Genomic DNA, 21094 nt, shown 5'->3' with positions numbered 1-21094 from the left:
ACTTTGTTCTCCAACTCGGGGTGCACCGCTTGACGTCCACGGAATTATCGGTTTCGGGGGTTGCACGCGCACAGCTTAGCTTTCTGGCTCCGCCAGTACCGCACACTTTTCTCCGAAACGCCTAACTGGCGTTGCGCCGCCATATTCCCATTCTGCTCGGTGACTCAATCGCCGTCAGCTTAAACGCCGCGGTGAACTGGCGTCGACTGCCGCCACTCATGTCGGAACCGAGACGTACAGAAATTTACGCACGCACGCACAATAAACGAGTAAAAGACGAAAAACTAGAGAAAAGCGAAATCAAATAAAGGCACAGAACAGATAAAGGCCTGATAGCGCGAGAGAGCAGTCCGACACGAATGGCGATGGCGACGGACTGCGCTTGCACATTGTTGCCAGACAACAATTTACATTCTGCCAATGACCGCTATATAAGACGAGGGGTGACTTTTGTGCGGATTTTTTTGGAAAAAAACTCGACCTATATTCCGGTTTATACGGTAAATGTGCAATTTCCGGGACTGTTGAGTCTATCCCGTAGAGCTCCGTAAAAACAAGGCTAGATACCTCCTTTTTTCTCTGACATGGCGCATTATTCTCCGTGGCTTTTTGACAAAACACATTCGAAATTTCTCCCTTCCTAAAGGTGTCTGCTTTTCGAAAAAATCCTGCGTTAGATCAAGAATGGTGCTGAATCTATTTCTTTAGTTCGAGTTCATAAAAGCATTGAGCCGTATAGGCACCTGCGGGGGAGTGCGAACTTGTTCGTTAGATCGGAAAATTCGTAAGAGCGGGTTTCGTTAGATCAAGTTTTGACTGTATACTCATTAACTCTAGTAGCACTATCGACTTGAATACGGCGCTGTGTCACTTTTAGGAGTATGATGAACTCCTTCTGATGAACTGCAATTGTGACGTACCTGAACGTTTTTATGGTTCCCAATTGTCATGAGGACAAGCTACGACTGGCGCACCTGAGAAAAGGAAATTCCTAAATCCTGAGCTCAAGGTAGCAAGTCCAACGCAATAGAAAAGATAGAATAAAATGGCGTCAGGGCATTGTACTCTTTCGAGTGGAAGTGTAATTACTGCCTAATGTTGCGAGCGCAAGAACGTACCTCGAATAGATTTGCGCAGCCGCTTCGAAAAGTTTAGAGAAAGCAAATGGCTTTCCGCCGGGCGGAGGAATTGGAGCGTGCACTTTCAGACGCCGTATAAAGGGACGTGGCAAGAAATAGTAGAAACATCCCGCCTTCCTCGCGTGGGTGGAGGCATTTCGCATTTTCTATCGAGAGAAGAAAAAGAGAATTTCGTCTGCTACTGCATGCCAAGCGGAGCGTCGGCTGCGATGGCTTCTCTGTCGTCTGCAATGATGGCCGAGTAGGCTTCTGTTATGGCGCCTACGTCGTCTGCAGCGTAATAAAAAAACGAAATAAACAAAAAGGTTTGCGAGCCACGCAGAAGTACGTGCAGAATAAGCCCACGCGTTCCAGGCGTTGAGAAACGAAAAGCTGGTGGACTCGGGGAATGAGGCAGTAACTTTTATACAAGATTCAACAACCCGTTTTGTGGATGCTGGGCAATGCCGCGCAGCCGAACTCGAAGTGCCGCGAAATGAATTCAGCTCGCCCGCTCGTGCGTCCTTTTATGACAGCTGCGTAAACATTCTACTGCAGTCTGGCTGGACTTCGCTTGGCGCCTGCCTCGTTTGCTAAAGCGTTTTCGTCCACTGCGCTCAGCCATTGGAGAGCAGCAGTTGGCCGAGGAAAACTCGTGACGAGTTTAGCGACGAAAATGTATTACCGTATTTGTCTAGATTTGGAACTGATATTCCGGCTCTGGGACTTGTGTAAGATAAGGCAGCGACTGACCTCGCATGCTTTTATATATTTGGGTTCGGAATTTTAGCTGCTCAGCGGCGTTTGCGGGCTTTCATAAAAGAATCAAAAGCTCGCTAGCTCTGAATTTTAAGTCTGGCCATGTATGCAAATTACAAGTGGCTGAACGTCTGAGTGTGGCACTAGTACTAGCAATAATCATAACAGTTAACCAAAGAAGTCCAGAACGTTTCTGTAGAAGGTCAACCATGCGCGACCCATATTTTATTCAGGGAAAAACTAATTAAGAAAAAGCGAAGCTGCAGCAATGTTGACATGCACAGACCCTATAGATGCGATGCCAGTCCGAATGGTTATCAAGCTATTAATCATCACTCTAGCCGCAAGGACAGCATGCCTAGCAGCTGCCAAAGCGTTATGCAGCTATTTCCCAGTGACCTTAGAAAGACCCTGAGAAGAACTTGGTTTCATAAAAGTGCAAAAATGCACCAAGGCAATTTTGTGGCGCTGAAAAACTGCGAAAGGCAAATAGAGGAGAGCCTTCGTGCCTGTTGGGAATCCGAGGCTTTAGCGGAAAGCCGAAATAACTGGTCGGAAAGCGTAGAGGAGGCAGGGAGCGAGGGTTGGGGTTGGCGGAATCAGCCTCCCGCGACGTCGCCACTGCATCGCGATCGAAACCCCCGCCGGGCTGGCAGGCAGAGGCGCGCGAGCGAGGGGCGATTTATCTGGATCAACTTGACACCTCGCGATTTCTCACTGGAAATGGCGTTATTCCACAGCCTCCAAGCGGCCGACGCCTGCCGGCGACAACAACGCGTCGACGGGTGCCGAGTGCATCACCTTCGATATCAAAGCAGGGCTCTGTGCCCGCTTAAGCACTATAAACATAGCCATACTTTCTTCGGCCAATATTTTATCCAGGATGTTTACATACTCACGTTTCTCTGTTAAAGTCTGCTACAAAGACGCAGTAGAACTGCACATCCAGTGTTTGTAGAGGAAATTTAGAGCATTTACTCTCCTCGGAGGTGAGAGTGGGAACCCTGTCCAACAGCTTTGGGGACCGTGGAAGCTCGCAGGCGGTTCATTCAAGGCGAGCTGATGTTTTTCGCACAAAGGTGCTGTGGGAATAAAGGCAAAATGGTCTTGAGTCTAACACGAAACAGGCAAAGCTCCGAAATAAAGACAGATGCGAGTTCGCAAGGAATCAGGTCGGTTCTTGGCAAGATGCACTATTTTAATACATCACTGAAGGTGGAAAAACAGTTCCCCAAATCTGCAAACTTTCTTCTCTCCTACTTACAAACGCGTTTCACGCTTTGTGCGTTGTTCTTTTGTGTAGTAGCGAACTCCCTGGCGTAATTATGAGCACAGTTGAAAAAAATTGGCTCCAATCCACGCTGTGAAGATGATTGGAAAGCAAACCTTTAAATAGCGCCCCCACAAATTTCCCGTGCGACGTCACTTGGATTCATACACGTGGCTCTACAAAGAGTGAAACCAGAGATTCTGCCGGCCGTTGCCTGGAATTCGCGGGTACGGCATCCCGAACGCAGCAGCGTCGGCCACGGCCGGGCTAGAGAGGCAGACGGCGCTGCTGTAGCCCGGCCGTGCGTCGGTAGAAAGAAAACGGATAGGAGCGCCTTTCGAAGGGTGAGACAGCGGAACCTAGCCATCCTGATGTGCTAGCTCGGGGCTAGACCACCGCGCGGCACAAGCGAAGACAACGAAACAATTCGGCATGTGAGCTGAGTGATTCCCATCTATGCCGAATAAAACTAGTCAGTTTAGTAAGTTTGAAAATTGCGAGAAAGTTGAGGGAACTTTTATAATCGCTATATATATGAAACCCAGTTGCTCCTATCGCCTTTTGTAATAACTCTTAAAACACAACCGAATCGGTATTCACCAATTTAGAAAACGGAGTCCAATTCGTAACAAGCAGTGCAAAAAAGGTAGCGTTTCTCTAGCGGCGAGATGTCTGTGTGGGGTCTCTACATTCTGTTTTCCCGCCCTGCAAATCAATCCTTAACATATCTTTGCCGTACGACCACTTAATTCCGTCGGGTCCGGGTTACCCAGGAGGTGGTGTCGAACGAGTTAATCAAGCCGTGCAAAGGAAGCGCGCAATGGACACGAAGCTGCGCCAAAACAGGCCCAAAACGACCGTCGCTAAAGCAGACGACAAAGCCGTACCACCGACGCGCCCGCCGACGAGCAGGCACCTCGCACGGAGAACGCTGAATAAATTCGCCACGCCATCTACAGTGTGCTTTGTGAACAAAACCCTCCGACACCCCCCCAGCCACCGCCTCCGCCGCGTTGGGAGTTTATTGTCCCGCACGCCACGAAAGAACCGTTAGCTGGTAGAGGTAGAAAGCTTTGCTTTAAAACAAACCTCTTTCTGAAAGACAAAGATAGCTAAAATCAATGCTTTCTCTATGCAAATTGAGTCAAACTAAAGTCCACAATTCACCCTCATGAAGTCCAAAATACAAACCGCCACAGCTTTTCCCCTCTGTATTCGGCTCCCCCGCCCTGCATTTTATGCAAGTGTAGCTCGTCGCTGGGTAGAAAAATCAAAGCCCCTTTCTGAAGAGAAAGATGATTAAAACGCGAAGCTGCTTCGACAGTGTAGGGATGGTGCAATCGAGCAGACGTCGGCTTCATAACGCGAGGTTCAATTCCGACCACGGGGAGCGTTTCTTTCTTGAAGCGCTCGATGCGCCTTCGCTAATCATCATCATCGTTTCTTAAAAATCTGTTGTGTAAAGTTGGCTTTCCTGCAATACGTTCTGGCGTTACATTGAACGCCATAATTCAGGCATAGAAATCTTCGGTTTAAGTATCCCTCAGTACACCTTCCCCTTCCCATTTCCTTCTGTAGCAACGAACAACGACAACCTTCCTTTCTGCTTGGCCTGGATTGTTAGACACGTCTTTGTTGCCCCTTACGATCTGGACAACAAAAGTAGCCACATTCTTTCTTGTTGCCGCTGCTAAAGCTTTTTACAAATTTCTGACAAAGAAAACTGTTATTAGGCATACTTCTGTATTTGCAAAATGAATCTTCCAGCCTTTTACATCCACAGCCATGCCGCGTACGATTTGAACGCTTATCCGGGGTATGCGACGACATGCTCGTTGAAGCGTGGCTCGCCTAGACACTAGCTATTTCTTTCAGAATATATTAGAACAGAACTGCGTCGGCGCTACGATAAAGGAGGAGAAGTCGGAAACATTGCGTTAGCCGATAAATACAATCCTGGAACTTATTCCGCGATCCAGAAAACCTGGTAATAAGCTTCGCCCCAAGCGTTAACCTGCCTGAAGGGCATCTAACCACCATTACTTACGATAACAATGCGTAGAACTAAAGTCGGCCAACCATTCACAATTAAAAATTATGGCACTTCAGGAAACATTATTGGGCTCGTAGTCTGACCATTATCCCCAAAACCAGCGACCCTACGTCTGAGTCACGGATACCAAAAAGCGGGATCATTTTAACAGTTGTACGATCATAGCGGCAGTGACATTTAGTGTACAAGTGACTGTGCAAGTCGTTTTACTTTGCAGTTTAAGGACGGTTCGAAAGCCGGCAAGAAGAAAGTGAGCATGGGTAGCAGTAGAATGTATGCACTCGGAGACTAGTAAGAAAATATAACAAGAAATACGCAGGATATAGTGAAAATAGCTGAAAATTTTGTGCGAACTTGTGCGCATTCGTCCCTTACAGACGAAACAGTTTTCAACCAGCTAGCCCTCTTGTACAACCTATGAGCACAACTAACGCTGATGTGGGAATCGCGCAGAGTAGTAGTAGTAGTAGTAGTAAACGTTTATTGGAGCAAAAGGGAAAGGGAAAAGGGTGGTGGTGAAGCGTCCCTAGTCCAGGATGCCTCTCGACCGGGCCGACTCAATGGCCCGAGAAACCAAGGCCCTCTGGCGGGCCGGGTCCGGGCTGGTCAGCTCAGTCTCCCACTGCTCCGGGGTGGGGAAGGGGGGTGGGTTAGGGGAGTGGGCACAGGAGTATACGAGGTGGAATGTGGTGAGTGGGGTGTCGCAGTGTTGGCATTGACGGGGGTACATAGTGGGTGCGATCTGGTGGAGGATGACGTGGTTGTAACAGGTACCGGTCTGAAGGAGACGATATATTATGGCTTGCTGGTTGGTTAGGGAGTGGTGTGGAGGGGGGTAGACTCGGCGGGTAAGGGTGTAGTGGGACAGAAGGGCATTGTACGTGTTATCAAGAGGAATTTGGAGGAGGTCGTTGTTCGCGCGGGGTGATGGGATCACTTGACCATCGGTGGAGAATGCCCGGAAGTGCAGAGCTCGGGCGGCGGCGTGGGCCGCTTCATTCCCCGGAAGGCCGGAGTGTCCGGTAGTCCAGACGATCGTAATGGTGGTCTCGTCAGGTAGACGCTGGAGGAGTGGAATGGCCTGGGGTGGGGCTAGACCTGCCTGGTAGAGGCGGCATGCCTGCTGTGAGTCGGAGACTACAGTGATGTGCGGATGCTTGGCATGGGTGGTGGCTGCGAAGGCGATTGCCAGAGCTTCTGCCGTCTGTATTTTGTTGGTGTGCGTGGTGACAGCCGTGGAGATTCGGCCAGCGTGATTTAGGGTGACCAAAGTTGTGCGTCGAGCGCAGGAGTCATAGGCGACGTCAGTGTAACGGACAGAAAAGGATGAAAAAAATGCACAGCTTTAGGTGACGGGGAATATTCTCCACGGTGGAGACATGTTCATAGAAAAGCCGGAAAGGTTTAAGCCTCCCCTATTCGGAAGGCATAAGTACGCAATTTTGCAAAAAAAAAAGCGCCTTTGTTGTTGTTCTTGTCCGGTTGTTGTTGTTCCGCGCAGCAAAGAGCAAATGAACACAAAGCACATGTGCGATCCTGTGTTCCTTACGTACTCTGATTCGTGCTTTTTGTGATAGTTGTGTTGGCTGATTTCTAAAGAAGTTCGCTGTCCCGTCAGGGAAATGGCCGCCGCAGTAATGACAATGCAATAAAAAATAACTTCCGTGTGCCCTGTTTGTTTCCTTTTGCAGGCTGATTCGTACTTTTTGTGAGAGTTTTGTGGGCTGAATATTAAAGAAGTTCACTGTCCACCAACTAGCTCAGATGCTGAGTATTCTCGGTTGCCTAAGGTTTCGTTTTAACAAATCATGAAATAAAAGAGAAATAATAAGAAAACAATTCGGCGGGATTGATGTAGTACATTTCACGGCCAGCGCCCGCGGGAGACCTTAACCGTTGGCCAGAATGTGGTGACGGAGAATGACCAATTCCTTGCCGCCACTTGTCCAATGTCGCCGTTTTGCACTGTGGCAACCAGAAATCGAGCGCGCCTTTTCCCCGTTCTGGTAGCTGCATCCCTTCGTCGTGAAAACTGCGCCAATGGGGGCGCTTTCAGGGCGCTTTCTCCGCCTGCCGTGGTGCCATCTCTGGTCGTCGAAGCGAACTTTCTCCGTACGCCGAGCTCGCTGCTTCAATTTCTGCGTGTGTGCCGCGTAGTAGTTCAGATTATTCAAATACAGGGAAACATTACTCGTGTGTGTATCTCAAGCGGTGGTTGTATTGTTTAGACGTGCCCCTTGTATTTGAATGCATGACCTTGTGCAATGGAGGTGTTCAGGTTAAAGCTGTGTGAGCTTTTCAATTCGAAAATTCGGCGGGGTTCACATCGAATGGCTGAAACAACTCCTTTTCGCGCGCAATTGTCCAGCTGTACAACAGTCGCGTTAACACCAAACGAACGTGCGTCAGCTGTGGATACATAGTGAGAGCCGCGCGACATCATCTCATTCAAAGATATTCCCCGTATCTACTTCGCAAATGACATCAAGAAACGATAGTTCTTTGCCGCCCCTATCAAGTAACTACCGCTCCTCACTCTAATCTCTACTCCTCACGTCTTCTCCTGAGCTGTTGACCAGCCATCGACTGGAGGACCAGACCCTTCTGGTGACCCGGGCGGAGACGGGCTAGGACATCAGATGATTTCCCGGACTGGGGTTTCGTAATCACTATGGTGCTCATAAAATCTCTCTCTCTCTCTCTCTCTCTCTCTCTCTCTCTCTCTCTCTCTCTCTCTCTCTCTCTCTCTCTCTCTCTCTCGGCTCCACGGGTCTTTGTGCGCAGCAAGGCGCGACGCATTCCCATGAGTTCATTTGTCTGTTTCTTGTATTTATTCGTTTGCGTGCTTGCTTGCTTTTACTTGGGTCTGCACTTGCTTTATTTCGAAAGAATGTTCCAAGATTTGCAGTTGTGCGGCCAACATCGATCGTGTGTACACTCCCACAGCCCTCTCGTTCTATTCGTTGCCACCAGTTGCGTATGTATAGTTTATTTTCCATCCGCTCTCCCACGGTGGCGGGCACATCTGAACGCCAGGCGTGTGTAGTTTCCTCCGGCTCCTCGGGGCGGCGGCAGTTGTACACGCGAACTTATATAAAATTACAAAGACAACGCAATAAATGTGTCTGCGCCCCGTTCGTACCGCTGACCCCCAATCAAGGCAATGAATGAGTTCGTGCTATTGTTCAAAATTCTGCGTGTCTTTGTTTGTTCTTCATCCGCCTTCACAGAATGGAATGGCTCGTTATTTTTTATTTGGTTTCAGTGTTCGCGACGTCCTTGAAGGTCAATCAGAAGGGAGGGTGGTGGCTCCCAGGCAGTGAATAAAGGCCCCTGAACGAGGGTCATCAACATGTGGCACTGCATGCGTTAAAATACCCAAACCCTCCCTTCCCCCTTTCTCTGAAAACAGAACACTCTTGTTTGGCATGGCTATAGCTTTTTGTTTGTCGCGACGCTCCGCTAAAACTTTTCACAGCAGACGCCGAATTCAACCCAACGCGCATGCAGCAGGAGTGATTCGTTCAAGCGCTATCTCTGGACCTAAACAAAACAATGAAAAGCAGATCAATTCGGGGGGCCGTTTTCACACGACTTCGCAGATGGGACAAGAATCCTAATTTTTTGGTGTTGCCCGGCTGGTTTATCTCCTTTTTGCGATAGTGTTCCAGCGCGAATATTCGCCGCTCACCGCGAATGTGGACCGAAATGTGGCGAGCATCACATTTTTTTTTAGGCAGCGTGTTCAGCTGCACTGGAGCTCGGGTGGAAAAATGTGCAGTGCCATCTTTGGCAGCTGTAGTGATGTACCAACGTTGCATGCTTCAATGAATGAAACTCACGGGACAGGGATACGAAGAAGCGCTTCTTCAGTTTTCTGAAGACCAACAACTTGCTGCAAGCATGGGTGCATGCCATTCCACGAGAAAAAGCTGGCTTCACCAAGTGCGCCAAGGTAGGAGGATCGTAATTTTGTTCCTTTACTGTAGTTGTCAGAGTATTGTCATTCTACCCAATAAGCGTAAAATGTGTAACTACAGAAGTGTTTAATGGAACAAGGCAAGTTTGTTCCCGTCATTCCTTCTTCGTGCTTTGCCTTAAAAATGCGCTTTACACGCCGTAAAATGTGCTAGAGAACGTCCATTCTTATACCAGTGCTAAAGAGTGTAAAATGCTAAAATACACACAGAATGACCGCTGGATCCGCAGTTGCCTACAACAGTGTTGAAATCTTAGCCAAAAGTGCGAGAAGCGATATAGTGTTCATTAAAGCTTTCTCTCTCTCACTTCAGCAGCGACGCATAATAACTGAAACAGGTGCAATGAGAGACACGTCTAACTGAGCAAACCACAAAAGTAAACTTAAAAATCAATAAGGTAAAAAACAACAAGCGCTATACTATGTTCTTATTACAAGGAGGATTGTCTAATCGAATCAAAATACTTCATTTCCTTTCGCGGAAGCGGTCGTGCATGCTTCTCGATCCACTAAGTAACGCACGGTTCTTGTGCGTACGCTCACTTCCGTGTCCATACAGCGCTATCGCCAGACCGCACCTTCACTAAAATGTGTTTTCAATAGACGCGCGCCTCTATTGAAAACGCGTTTTAGTGAAAGTTCTTTTCGCTCACAATGAGTTATCCACTTTTGAGAATCTTCCATCTATGGCGCCTCACCGGAATCTTTGTTCGGTTCGCTTTGTTTTGTTACCAGCCTCCCGCATTCAGTATCGGCACTAGGACGGTTCAATTTTTGTGTGCATTTTTGTGGCACCAAAAGCGAAAGCGATAGACGCGAGGAATCTTCGTGCTAGACGGCCGTAGAGCCCCGCCTGCTGCTTCCTGTTTGAAAGCGCATGTCTGCAATGTCGGACGACTTTTTTGCCCCTCCTGACATTGGAGGGTTGTTTTTTTTTTCTCGGTTCTTTAAAGATTTCTCGCCCACGTGTTACAAGTTTATGGCCATGCATAATTCATGGCAGCCGCCAGCTGCTGTGCCTCCGCTGGCGCCAGACGCTGTCCTTTGATTCGCTTCATCGACTTAATGCTGGTGATACTTTTTTTGTATCTCAGGCTTTTACTCGCTTCTTGAACTGGAAGCTAAGCTTAGATAGAATTGTTGCGCGACAGGGAATCTTTATTCGAGCTCTCGTTTTCCAATAACACATAGCTCCAGTTGCATTTATCCTGAACTTCGTTTCTGCGCACGCCATTTTTTCCCGGCACGATAGTTGTAAAGGGCATTTTTAAATGCATTTAAATAACCTAGTTTTAACGATAGGATTTAAAAAGGGTAACGATATCCAAAATGACACTTTTGAGCCATTAACTGTCTCAAAGGTTGCGCTAATGGCGTTCAGGCAAAATCATGTGTCTGTTTTGTAATCAAAATTTCAAACTGGCATTATAATTTCTACATAACAAAATGAAAGTGTTTTGGGAAACTTCCATCGTTAGGAACCCTCCAAGTGCTGATGCTACGTTTGGTTAGAATACGCTCATTGAACTTTTTTTGAAACTTGATACAAGGATGGTGACTTTCATGCGCAGTTAGCGTATTATTTTCGCGTAGCGCCTGACCATGGCCAGAGACACGGAAGATTTTTATGAGCAGATACCAATTTTATACGTTTCAAGCACTTGCAATCTCAGAGTGCATACACGAACTTTGAAAACACAGAGCTCCAACTTCCGCAATAGTTTATTCACAAATAAAATTGTACACAACACAGAATGTCGCTAAACACAAATGTCAACTGATTTCTAGCAGGCAGAACCACTTCGCCACCATCCAAACAGATTTACGCGAAGCTCATGTACAATGGTTCCACTCTCAATTTCTCTCCTTCAGACACAAAAGACTGATCCTCCCACAATTTCACGGCGACATAAAATACAGACATCCGGCCGCCTATTATTTTTTTATTTGCAGTAGATCGACGCTTATCCGCTCAACCGACTGAGATCACAATATAATGAAGACAGAAATTCGCTTTTACAATCATCTATTCGCCTTCACAGCGTATACAAGAATGGTAGAGGCATAATTATTTGAACAAGCACCACAACAGCATCGCCGTGCGAATCATAATTACGCGCAAAAAATTACATGGTCCCACCCTCAGGGGGGTGCACATTCAGTTTACCAGTGGCATCAACGGACGGATATGCACGCGCTGAGAAAAGCACCAAAATTTTAGAGAACACATTCTTGTAATTACAAGGGCGCGATACCTGAGTTTTTAACATGTATCGATAATATTTCCAGCAATCAAGACATTCACTCTCTCGAACCTCCCTCGGTGCCACTTGACAAAGGCAGGTACTACTTTCTTGCTGCGGGCGAACTGCCTCATGTGACTAGGCCAGCGATTATACTGAATTCACGCAGCGAAAAAATTTCGCCATGAGGGCCAATTAAAAGGATCTCCTTAGTTCCTCTCAACAACAAGAACATTTGCGTGATAATCACCAAACGAGAATTCAATCACTTTTCCGCAGAGCAATACACATGATGGTACGAGTACACCACGTGGCTTTCAATCACTTTTCCGCAGAGCAATACACGTGATGGCATAGGTACACCACGCGGCTTTGCGTTTGTTTGCCCTCGCGGATCGGCGCCGGTTGTAAACACGGTGAGGATAAAAAAACGGACATCAACCGAGAATAAGTCCTCAACTGAAAGAGGTACCGCGAATAAGTTGGAACCGGAGGTACAACAGCTACCGGAAGTAAGTGGCCACTCCGTTATTGCGGTGACTAGAGACGTGAAGATTCTTTAATGCTTTAGCTGAACTTGCTCTTTAACGAACGAGAACACCTCGCATCGGTATCTTGGTCGTCTAGGGCACCATGAATGCTGCCTTGTGCTGACCGTGGAAAGTGTCTGCAACGTGTGGCGCATTATTACTTTTTTCTTCAGTTGAGACACCAGAATGCTTTGCAGCTTCAAATAATTGTTACCCTCAGCGTAAACAATGTGAAGAAGACGAGATGACGAGGTAAGGAACATGGGGCACACGCTAAATGAGTCCTGCATCAGTTACCTCTTCGTCAATTCGTCACCACACTGGTTGGCACGTGGATTCCGCCTTGAACGCGGGGTTGTAGCAACTCCCACTACGAATCCTCCACAGATCTCTTGAAATTTTTGCATTTCCAACACTATTTGTGCTATCCATAAGTCGCAAAACAAAGAGCGCGTAAAAGGCTGCCCCCTGATTTGGTTGAAAGCTTGACGCGGCTGATGGCGCAAATTTAGAATATCAAGATTAAGGCAATGAAAATGGCACAGTGTGGCAAGTTTAAAAATCAGAAAGTTTAAAGAGGTTAGTCCTTTCACGCTTATCCGTAGTTCTTTCTTAATAGAATTATTAATTTTGTTGAACAACAACACATCTCATAAACGGAACCTCGGTAATGAACAAGGGGCGCGTTTAGGAGAAAAATATGTTCTGGTCGTCAACCAATCAAGCGTGCAGAGACGGTAAGAAAGGCGACCGCACAAACCTCGGCAACTTATGGTGCCTACATCGTTCGCTTTCATGTACGAGAGGTTTGTTGCGCAACCACGGATGTTCTAATATTAACTCAGGTCATTAAATCCCATCTGCCCTGACTAGTAGTTACAACTCTACGGCTATTCAAACGTTCCAGCTCCTTCTGGTCTGAAGTTTGCAATTGACGGTGGTCGCTACAATTACACTAAGAAAAGAACTGGCGATATAACCCTACTTTTTCAAATATTAATCGTCATCTCAAAATATATATAGTTCATCTGTATGGCCATAGATGACTGGTTTCCTGCAATATTTAATGCGCGACTTTGAATTATTCCGGTACCTTATTGACAAAGACCCACATCATTTGCCTCTATGCTAACTAGCCAATAATATAGCTCGCAAAAGCAAAGAAATGATTTGTTTCTATTTGTCGGGTGCACAGAAAATAAATATACGACCTCAAACTAATGCCCCGTCATGCAACGAAAAAGATCGTTACGACGAGAGTAGAGAGCCTTTGAAAAGCTTAAAAAATAGATTTTTAAATAAATGCGCCACTACTTTTTGTTTGCAAAAATACTTTGGCAGCTGAAGCATATTAGGCAGTATGTTTGTACAAGCTTCAAGCGGCTTCTATACCTAAAATACCTACAAAGCGCTATATTCTCTGTTTCAACATAACCGGTAGAATTTTTAGGCACAAAAAGCTGCGCAAGACAGGCAGGTCATTCAGCAGTGAAGAACGGCTAAGGTTACTGGACTTAAACCCTTCACTTTTGAAGGGCATCAACATGTTTACAGACGAAGATAAGTAAAATTGATGTTTTAAGGGTATTTCGTTCGCTGACTCAAGGCAGCCCAATGGCATCATGTCATCTACTTATTTACCAAACTTACAAGAGAAGTGAGAATAAACGGATACGGTTGTTGCACTTTATAATCCAGAAGTCCGCAGTCCTGAACATAACTGATTTTTTGTGTAGTGCCGATGGCAATAACTCTGCCTCCTCCTTTTTATAACTGAAAACGTGGCATCAGGCGGTGAATGTTATTACCACCCTAAAACAAAAATTGCAGATTAGTTAGTACATACTACCATGTTCCTCTGCGTTTTCAGGCCTGGGACAGAGCGGATTACAGATATTGATTCAAAGGATCACGCGCACAATAAATGACTTTTTCCAGGACATGCATCGTAAAATGAATTCCCATATTGAAAATAAAGGGATTAATTTAGCTCACCCTACAGGTCTTCGGTCCTAGATGTCTATTCTTGCTATCTTGCTGTAAACCAGCACCTGCTTGCGCCAGTCCCCATGGCCACAAGTGAGGCTACGCAGCCGTAATGATTTCGTAGCTGCCCCAGCGTAACAAATATAATACCTGATACTTCAAGAACCACACAATTCTGCTGAATAAAAATGCCGGTGTGGTCTTTGGAGCTTCAACATTTCACCTTTATATGCAAATTTTTTTGTTATGGTCAATTTTCAAAGGTTCATGATTTTAGTAGGCGAATGGTCTCGTGTGCTCCGAGGCAATTTCATAACGATGTTCCGTCATTTATTTATGTTCAGGGTTACGTAATATTTAATAGAGCAAACTGTATTCGCAATTGCACTGAACCACATTTTTATAAAATAAAGTGGGAGAAGCCTCCTCAATCGTGCCCGTAAATTCTGGCGATGTTTTGAAACTCGCACGGTAACAATTCTATTATCAACTCTTTTTCTCCTTGTGTTACTTTTAAATTAACTGTTTGTTTGCTGCAGCGATCTGCTTAGCAACGTATAGGCCTTGACAGCTGCGTCTGAATCTTGTTTTTACACATTCTTAGATATCACCCCTACAAGTCCCTGCTCCTATCAACAACTACGCGGACTTCACGTAGAAGATGAAATAATGTTGAACATTCCTTTTATGGGGTCTGCGTATTTATGGCTCTTGGAAGAGAAACGTGTGAGTCCGAGCTATTTGATTATCCGCATTGTACGAATTTAAAGCGCAAAAACTGAGACAGGGGACGAACGGGAACGAGCGCTTGCCCTTGTTCCATTCGTCCCCTGTCTGAATTTTCGCGCTTTAAATTCGTACATTGGAACAGCACAAAGTTTTGATGAAACAAACGCTAGCTGATGTTCATGTCAAAGCGCGTAAAAAGACAAGGTTTGTTTTCCTTTTCAAAGCTCTTATTGTATTTTTGAATTTAGCAATTTTTGAACGCCTTTCGTACCAGCAAAAGTCCCCACACTGATATTTTACTGGCGTTCCATGGTTAACGTTTAGCAATGTCTACTTGAACTATATATAATAAGTAGCACTTTCTTGGCGTATGAGGAATGTGGTTTGCGCATTTCGAACACACATCACAACGAGGACTGCAACATGCCAAAAGAGCGATGTCAGCGTCACAGGCAAATAATTACAAATACAAACGCCGACTGAGGTCACATCATAGCAGTGTATGTACACACAACTTGTAAATAGGTTCCACTCGCGCATCATCTCAAAAAGTGTAAAGTAGCAGGCATATTCCGACAAAAAAATCAGCAAGGGGCGAGTTGTGAGGTGAAAATTACTGCTAAACATTCAATCGAATCATGAACTAGCACCATTCCCTTATACCTTACATATGCGCCACACTTAGAGCCCCGGCACAACAGCTTCGCAGAACAAATTGTTTTCAAATGTTTTATAACCTTTCTTTATGTAAATCGATTATCTTAGTGAAGAGTTCAACACGTTACTTTGTTACTAGGGCCTCCTGTACAATGCAGTAATCGATTTACTCATGACATCAAATGCACCAACTTGACATAGCAATAATACGAACAACCCCGAAAAACACCTCGACTAGAGCCTCAGCACAACACCTTCGCAAGACGTATCGTTTTAAAAGGTTTTATAAGCTTTCTTAATGCAGACCGATAATCGTAGTTGAGTTCAAGACGTTACTTTGTTACTAGGGCCTCCCGCACAATAAAGACAGTAATTGACGGACTCATGACATCAAATGCACCAACCTTGCGTGGCAAAAACGCAAACAACCCGGAGGAACACCTGAAAATTATTGCAACCAAGTGTTTTTATCTACGCGTTTACAAACAGCTCGACGACTCACGAGCACACAAGTATTGTCTATCCATAAAAATAAAGAAGTGTGCTCCCTAGTGCACATTTGTAAGCGCTAAGGCATGCGCAAACTGTTCAATGGTTACATTAGGGTAAACAAGGACTGCTGACATAATAAGTCTTGCATAAAATACATGTCAGCCTTCTTATACAACATGTTATTTACATTTAAAAAGCGAGTGCGTTGCTTTTTTTGCCACCCACGTGCCATATGAAATTTTATATTAGGCAAATCTATTTCAACCTGTACCTAATGGTTTTTGGCCACTTTTGTAGCAAGGCAGCTGTGCTCGGGGGAAGTCAAAATGCAATGCAGAGACGAGTAATGCAAAATATGCAACGAATATTAGCGGAAATGCTTGAACATGAAACCTGTACTGAAACGATCTCTAACCAATCCAAGTAACAAATTAAGCTTAAAACGTATACTCTGTCATCAGTGCTGTGCAGAGCAAAAAAAGAACCCTTGACATAAAGTATGGAACTATTGTGTTGCATTAGTCCCCTAAACATTTAGTAATTACGGCATACGAGTCACAAACTACCCTTCCTTAACTTATTCTAGGAGCACTGGGTAATCTTTTTTTGGTCCCTGGATCCAATATTTGGTTAACTCAACTCAACAGTTAGCACAAAAGTTCTATCGGTACTCGGGTAGACAGCTTTTAGCCACGTGTAACAAAGTAATATTATTTATACGCGTTTAGCGCCTAGCAGTGGTGGGGTGCTTCTGACCCCATCTTGGTTTGTAACCAAGAAACCCCAGAGTTATTCTAGCAATACAAAAATCTTAAGCCAATTAGAAACACAGTTAAAAACAGGGAGTGGTATAATGTGTCACTTTTTACCCGTACCCTAATATTTCTGACTGGTTGTGACGCACCATTTGCTGCGCGATAGACAGCTTAAAACAGAAGGCCTCACCGGAGCTTTTTTTATTGTCTTTTTCATGAATATGTCGGCTTGGTTTTTGTGTGTCCTAAATGAAAAATTTGTGAGCGAACAATATCATTTTTCAACCCAATTTGCGGTGTTGTGACAAAGTGTGGGCAGTCTGATAGATTATTATCTCCACCGTAGTATGTGCCTCTGCGTACTTTTCGTCCCTTCAGGTGTTTTTGTTTGCACATTACATGAACGCTGTGTGATTTACCGCGATTCTATATTACTGCTGTGTATTCGCTACCAGCTCAATTACCTGTGCTTGGGACTGCATTCTGAGCTCCTAATGCTAGCTCCCAATTACAAAGCTTTGGCTTTTTTTTTTTTGGCGAAGCTGCCCCGAGCGGAAGAAGAGCGTAAAATAAAGTAGACCAAAGCCCGTGACACAAAGTATCAATTTATCATCATTTTTTCCCTTCCAGTTATAGTACATGTTTATCCATTGCTGCGTTTGATGGCTGGGAATAGGCGCTAGTTTGTTGGCAGTTAGCAAGAAAATGTTAAATATTGCCTTTCGAAAAAGAATTATAGAGCCATCGAGTCGGCCAGCAAGTCGGATCAAGAGTGGGCCATCTAGCAGATCTTCACCGCACTTGAAAGGCACGCGCTCCGAAATGGAGCTAGTGCTCAGTATGGCTGCGAAAGGAGATGCAATGATAGGCCGCGTTGAGGCGGCGCCGTAAATCGGCTCCCGCCTACTGCAGGATCGTTGTCAATAAAGTCTTTTCCAATCCCCCCCAAAAAATGCACCGCACAAAACACGCACTGTTCTAGCCCTTAAATCTTCTTCAAGCGTTATAGGGGTTCTGAAACTGTCTGGAACGCTACGCAATCTACAGCTGATGTTCATTACGTCCCTGCCACATAATATTCCATTATTACCCGTAACAAATCACACGTGAACAAACGGCATGAATACGGTACCAGTTTTGGAATTGACCATGTAAAAGTGCAAAAAGGCAGTGACTAAAGGAAAACGTAGGAATCGGTTCCTTCTACTGTTAGGTATTACACTGGCTGTGCGAACATTGCAGGGAACCCAAAAGGACGGATTCATTAACAGCATTGAAGCACTTGAGGAAACAAAAACGAAGAACGATGGCTTTGGCTACCAACGGCTTCGTCACTTGCTTGTCGGCCTTTCCAGTGAAATTTGGTCGTGTATGTATAGTTTAGACATTTTTTCAGAAAAATACATATGGATCACATAATGCACACCAGGCAATTGACGGCGACAAAATCAATTGGCAACGTGAATTAAAGCGTTCGTGCATCACCACCGCGCAGTTGTATCTAGACACGCAAAGATCCCATAGCTTCAGAATTTCGTCGGACATTCTCACCGGAAATCCTAGACATATCTACACAAAATGTCACCTCGAGAACTCAATGCGGCCTGTACCGTGCTTCAGCTGCGATAGCAAAGTGCATTGTAAGTCGCACTGTTTACCTTGGGCACGATTTACGTCCTACTGTTCCGGCATCCCAAGGTATTCCGCAATGACGTCGTATCATCACGTCTCACTTTGGTACTTTTTATGTATTCCGCCCACATTTGTTCCAAGGAGAGTGTCATTCCGCGGGACCCTAAATTTTGGTTCACAACTGTCAAGACGGAATTGTCATTCATCAATTTTTATCCACCAACATTCAATCTGCACAGCTTTTGATAGCATGAAAATTATTTCGTGGTGCTGAAAGCCAACAAACATTAGTTTTAAGCGAATGGATGAGCGCAAATGAATCATTCATCACAGCAGCGACAGAGCGTTTGCGCATCATGGATTGTTACCATCGCTGCCCGTGGTAACAGCTTTCTAGAGCTAGCTGGGGCAGTGGTAAGGCAGTCTTCCTGCAGTTCCTTCCTCTCCGTCCGTATAAAGCCCGATGGTCAGCTGGTTTTCATTCACGTTTTCTCGCTGAATCGTCAAAGTTCGGGTCTGCGACAAGCTCCTGCGGGGAAATGCGCTGCATTAGTAACAAAAACAATAAGAAACTAATGTAACGACAGTGAACCTCGACTCGTGACAGGTGATTAGAGTAGCATCGGTGTGGAAAAGCTGCTACCTAGTTTACGAGCAGTCAATGCAGTCTTCTATGTGGTTGCCTATTTATGTCTTCAATCACCTGTTGGGTCTGCAACCGTAAGTAAATTTGTACTCTTTATGAATGTAGACAAGTAATAATGCCTTCTGAAAACTAAATGGCACAGTGAAACCACACGCTTCGCTCCAAACAGCTAGGTATTGCTTAACGATAAAATTACCGAGGCGAAGTTACCTCTTTTCTACACATGACAATTTTCAGTTGAATAATTCTCTGTGCACATAAATCGTTGAAGTAAAGGTGTATATTTCAATAAACAGGATAGTGCGAGCACAAAAAACTAAGCGAGCTACCATAACAAGCGACAGAATTGCAAGAGAGGTAACAAATAAATTCCCCAGAAGAACGAAGCTCCAAGTTTTTACATATTTAAATTGTTGTTAGTAACTTGCATTTACGGAAACCTTAGAGGTTTTGTAAGGTGAGAATGAAAGCTTTACAACATAACACACTAACTACTAGAGCTCAGTCCGGGTGAACACTGATAGTTGAATGCCTAAAGTACTTACAGGTGGGGCGGCCGATTTTTAGCCACTGCACGGCGGGAATGTTAGACTGCAGTCGCTCCTGACAAGAAAGGACAAAAAAAGCAGAGCCATATGTGAATTCACTTTCTATTCGACACAGCTGTGCAAACGAGATTGATTATTCTGAAGCTGCGAAAAATTACCGTAATCTATGAGAACGTCAGTCTGCTTATGCAAAAAATGGGTGAGAACGTTTTCTAAAAAAACTGGCGGTTATATTCTGTTGAATGAATTGTTTTCTGAAATTAAACGGTTTCCACGCACTTTTAAAAACACCTAAATGAAGCTGCCAACACTTCGTCGGCATAAAAACGTGTGCGTCATGCTGATTCTCCTCGGGCCACTTTTTTCTTGATGGTGCATGGAGGGAACCTGAACCGAGCATTCCATACCAGATACCGAACCCGTTATTTAACATTCGCAGTCGGTATTGGTTAACTGTGTCTTTCGGTGGTTTATGTGCTGGTGGCTTCCGCCATCAGAAAGAGTAGAAACTATCATGTTAGTGGAGGGTGTAAAAAAGCGAGGAAACGATGAATTAAGGTAGAACATATTTGGGATGACACAAAATTCGGTAGGTTACCTCTTCAGGTCTAAGCAAGCCGCTGCGGAGCAAGTTCCCATACGAGCAAACACTTGCAACGGCGTGAGTGATGGGTATGCTGTTGCCAAGATGCCAAAAGAAGCCAACGCAGCAGTGAGATGCCAGAATGTCTATCTACCCCAAAGTGAACTCATATTAGGCTTTCTAAAGCCATGCTTTTGCAGCCGATGGAAGCGTTGAGGGGTCGGTCCCCGCTGAAAATCGCTAAAATTCAGTTAGATATTTCATTAAAAAAATCAGGAAAGAAGAAAACAGGGTCATTATAACTGTATCTATTCTGATCACAAAATCGAAAAGAGCATATAAGCCTTGGTCTAAAATGGATGAACAGTAACAGCTAAATAACTTAGGCAGGCAAAATGGGACTGTCTATCACTCCCACTCAGAGGGAATGCCTTTAGCCATCATCAACATCGTAGTAATCGGAGCGAACTCCTAAAATTTACTGGACAAACTCTTTTCCACTATGAACAATGGGCTCCTGGCCGTCCTCTGACGAAACGCCCACCCGGAACCGTCCCTTTCGGGTAGTTGCGTTCCACAAAGATTTCTAATAAAATTTTCCGCCTCTCTATTTCTCACTACCGAGGATAGGTAGCTGCCTCAAGCACACACCAGCATACCGCAGGTTTCGCTTAGGAACGCGTCAGACGGGGTACGCGTGATTGCTTATTCGCCTATTTCCTGCTGGCTGAATATCTAACTGACTTGCTTCGTCGTGTATTCGCGGTCACATTTCATGCACTTGAAGAGTTTCGCAAAGCAAGGGCGGAAGCCGTTTTTCTCCCACGCATATTTTCTTCAAAGCCAGTTCCAATATATCTAAACATTATAAACAATGTCCTGGTTGAAAGCTTTGAATGAGGTAAATTTATCCCTATGCTCAAGCGGTTGTGCCACAGGGGAACCGGACAATATGATCCTGGACAAAATGGTCCCAGACAATTTTGTTCCGGACAATATGGTCAAGGACAATATGTTCCCGCTAAAAATGGTCCCCGACAAAGTGGTCCCAAGTGAAAACTCGGACGAAATGTTCCCAAGACAGCTTGAAGCGTGCAAGGCATTTTGGTGCAAA

General features: G+C 45.2%; 1 protein-coding gene across 1 annotated transcript in view; it reads right to left on the bottom strand.

Moving 5' to 3' along the window:
• Positions 1–10883: 10883 nt before the first annotated feature.
• LOC144151524 (uncharacterized) overlaps positions 10884–21094 on the bottom strand; it is a 65271-nt gene continuing 55060 nt past the window's right edge. The window contains exons 5-6 of the mRNA XM_077682607.1: positions 19395–19452; positions 10884–18732 (exon numbers count right to left, since the gene is read on the bottom strand). Of these exons, the coding sequence (XP_077538733.1) occupies positions 19436–19452 (17 nt within the window). The 3' untranslated portion in view covers positions 10884–18732; positions 19395–19435. The remainder of the gene's footprint in view (positions 18733–19394; positions 19453–21094) is intronic.

This window comes from Haemaphysalis longicornis, unplaced genomic scaffold (assembly GCF_048455015.1).
Source record: "Haemaphysalis longicornis isolate Haplotype H1 unplaced genomic scaffold, Haemaphysalis longicornis Haplotype H1 scaffold_9, whole genome shotgun sequence".
In the NCBI taxonomy this organism is placed as follows: Eukaryota; Metazoa; Arthropoda; class Arachnida; order Ixodida; family Ixodidae; genus Haemaphysalis; species Haemaphysalis longicornis.
This window is presented reverse-complemented; position numbering and strand designations above follow the sequence as displayed.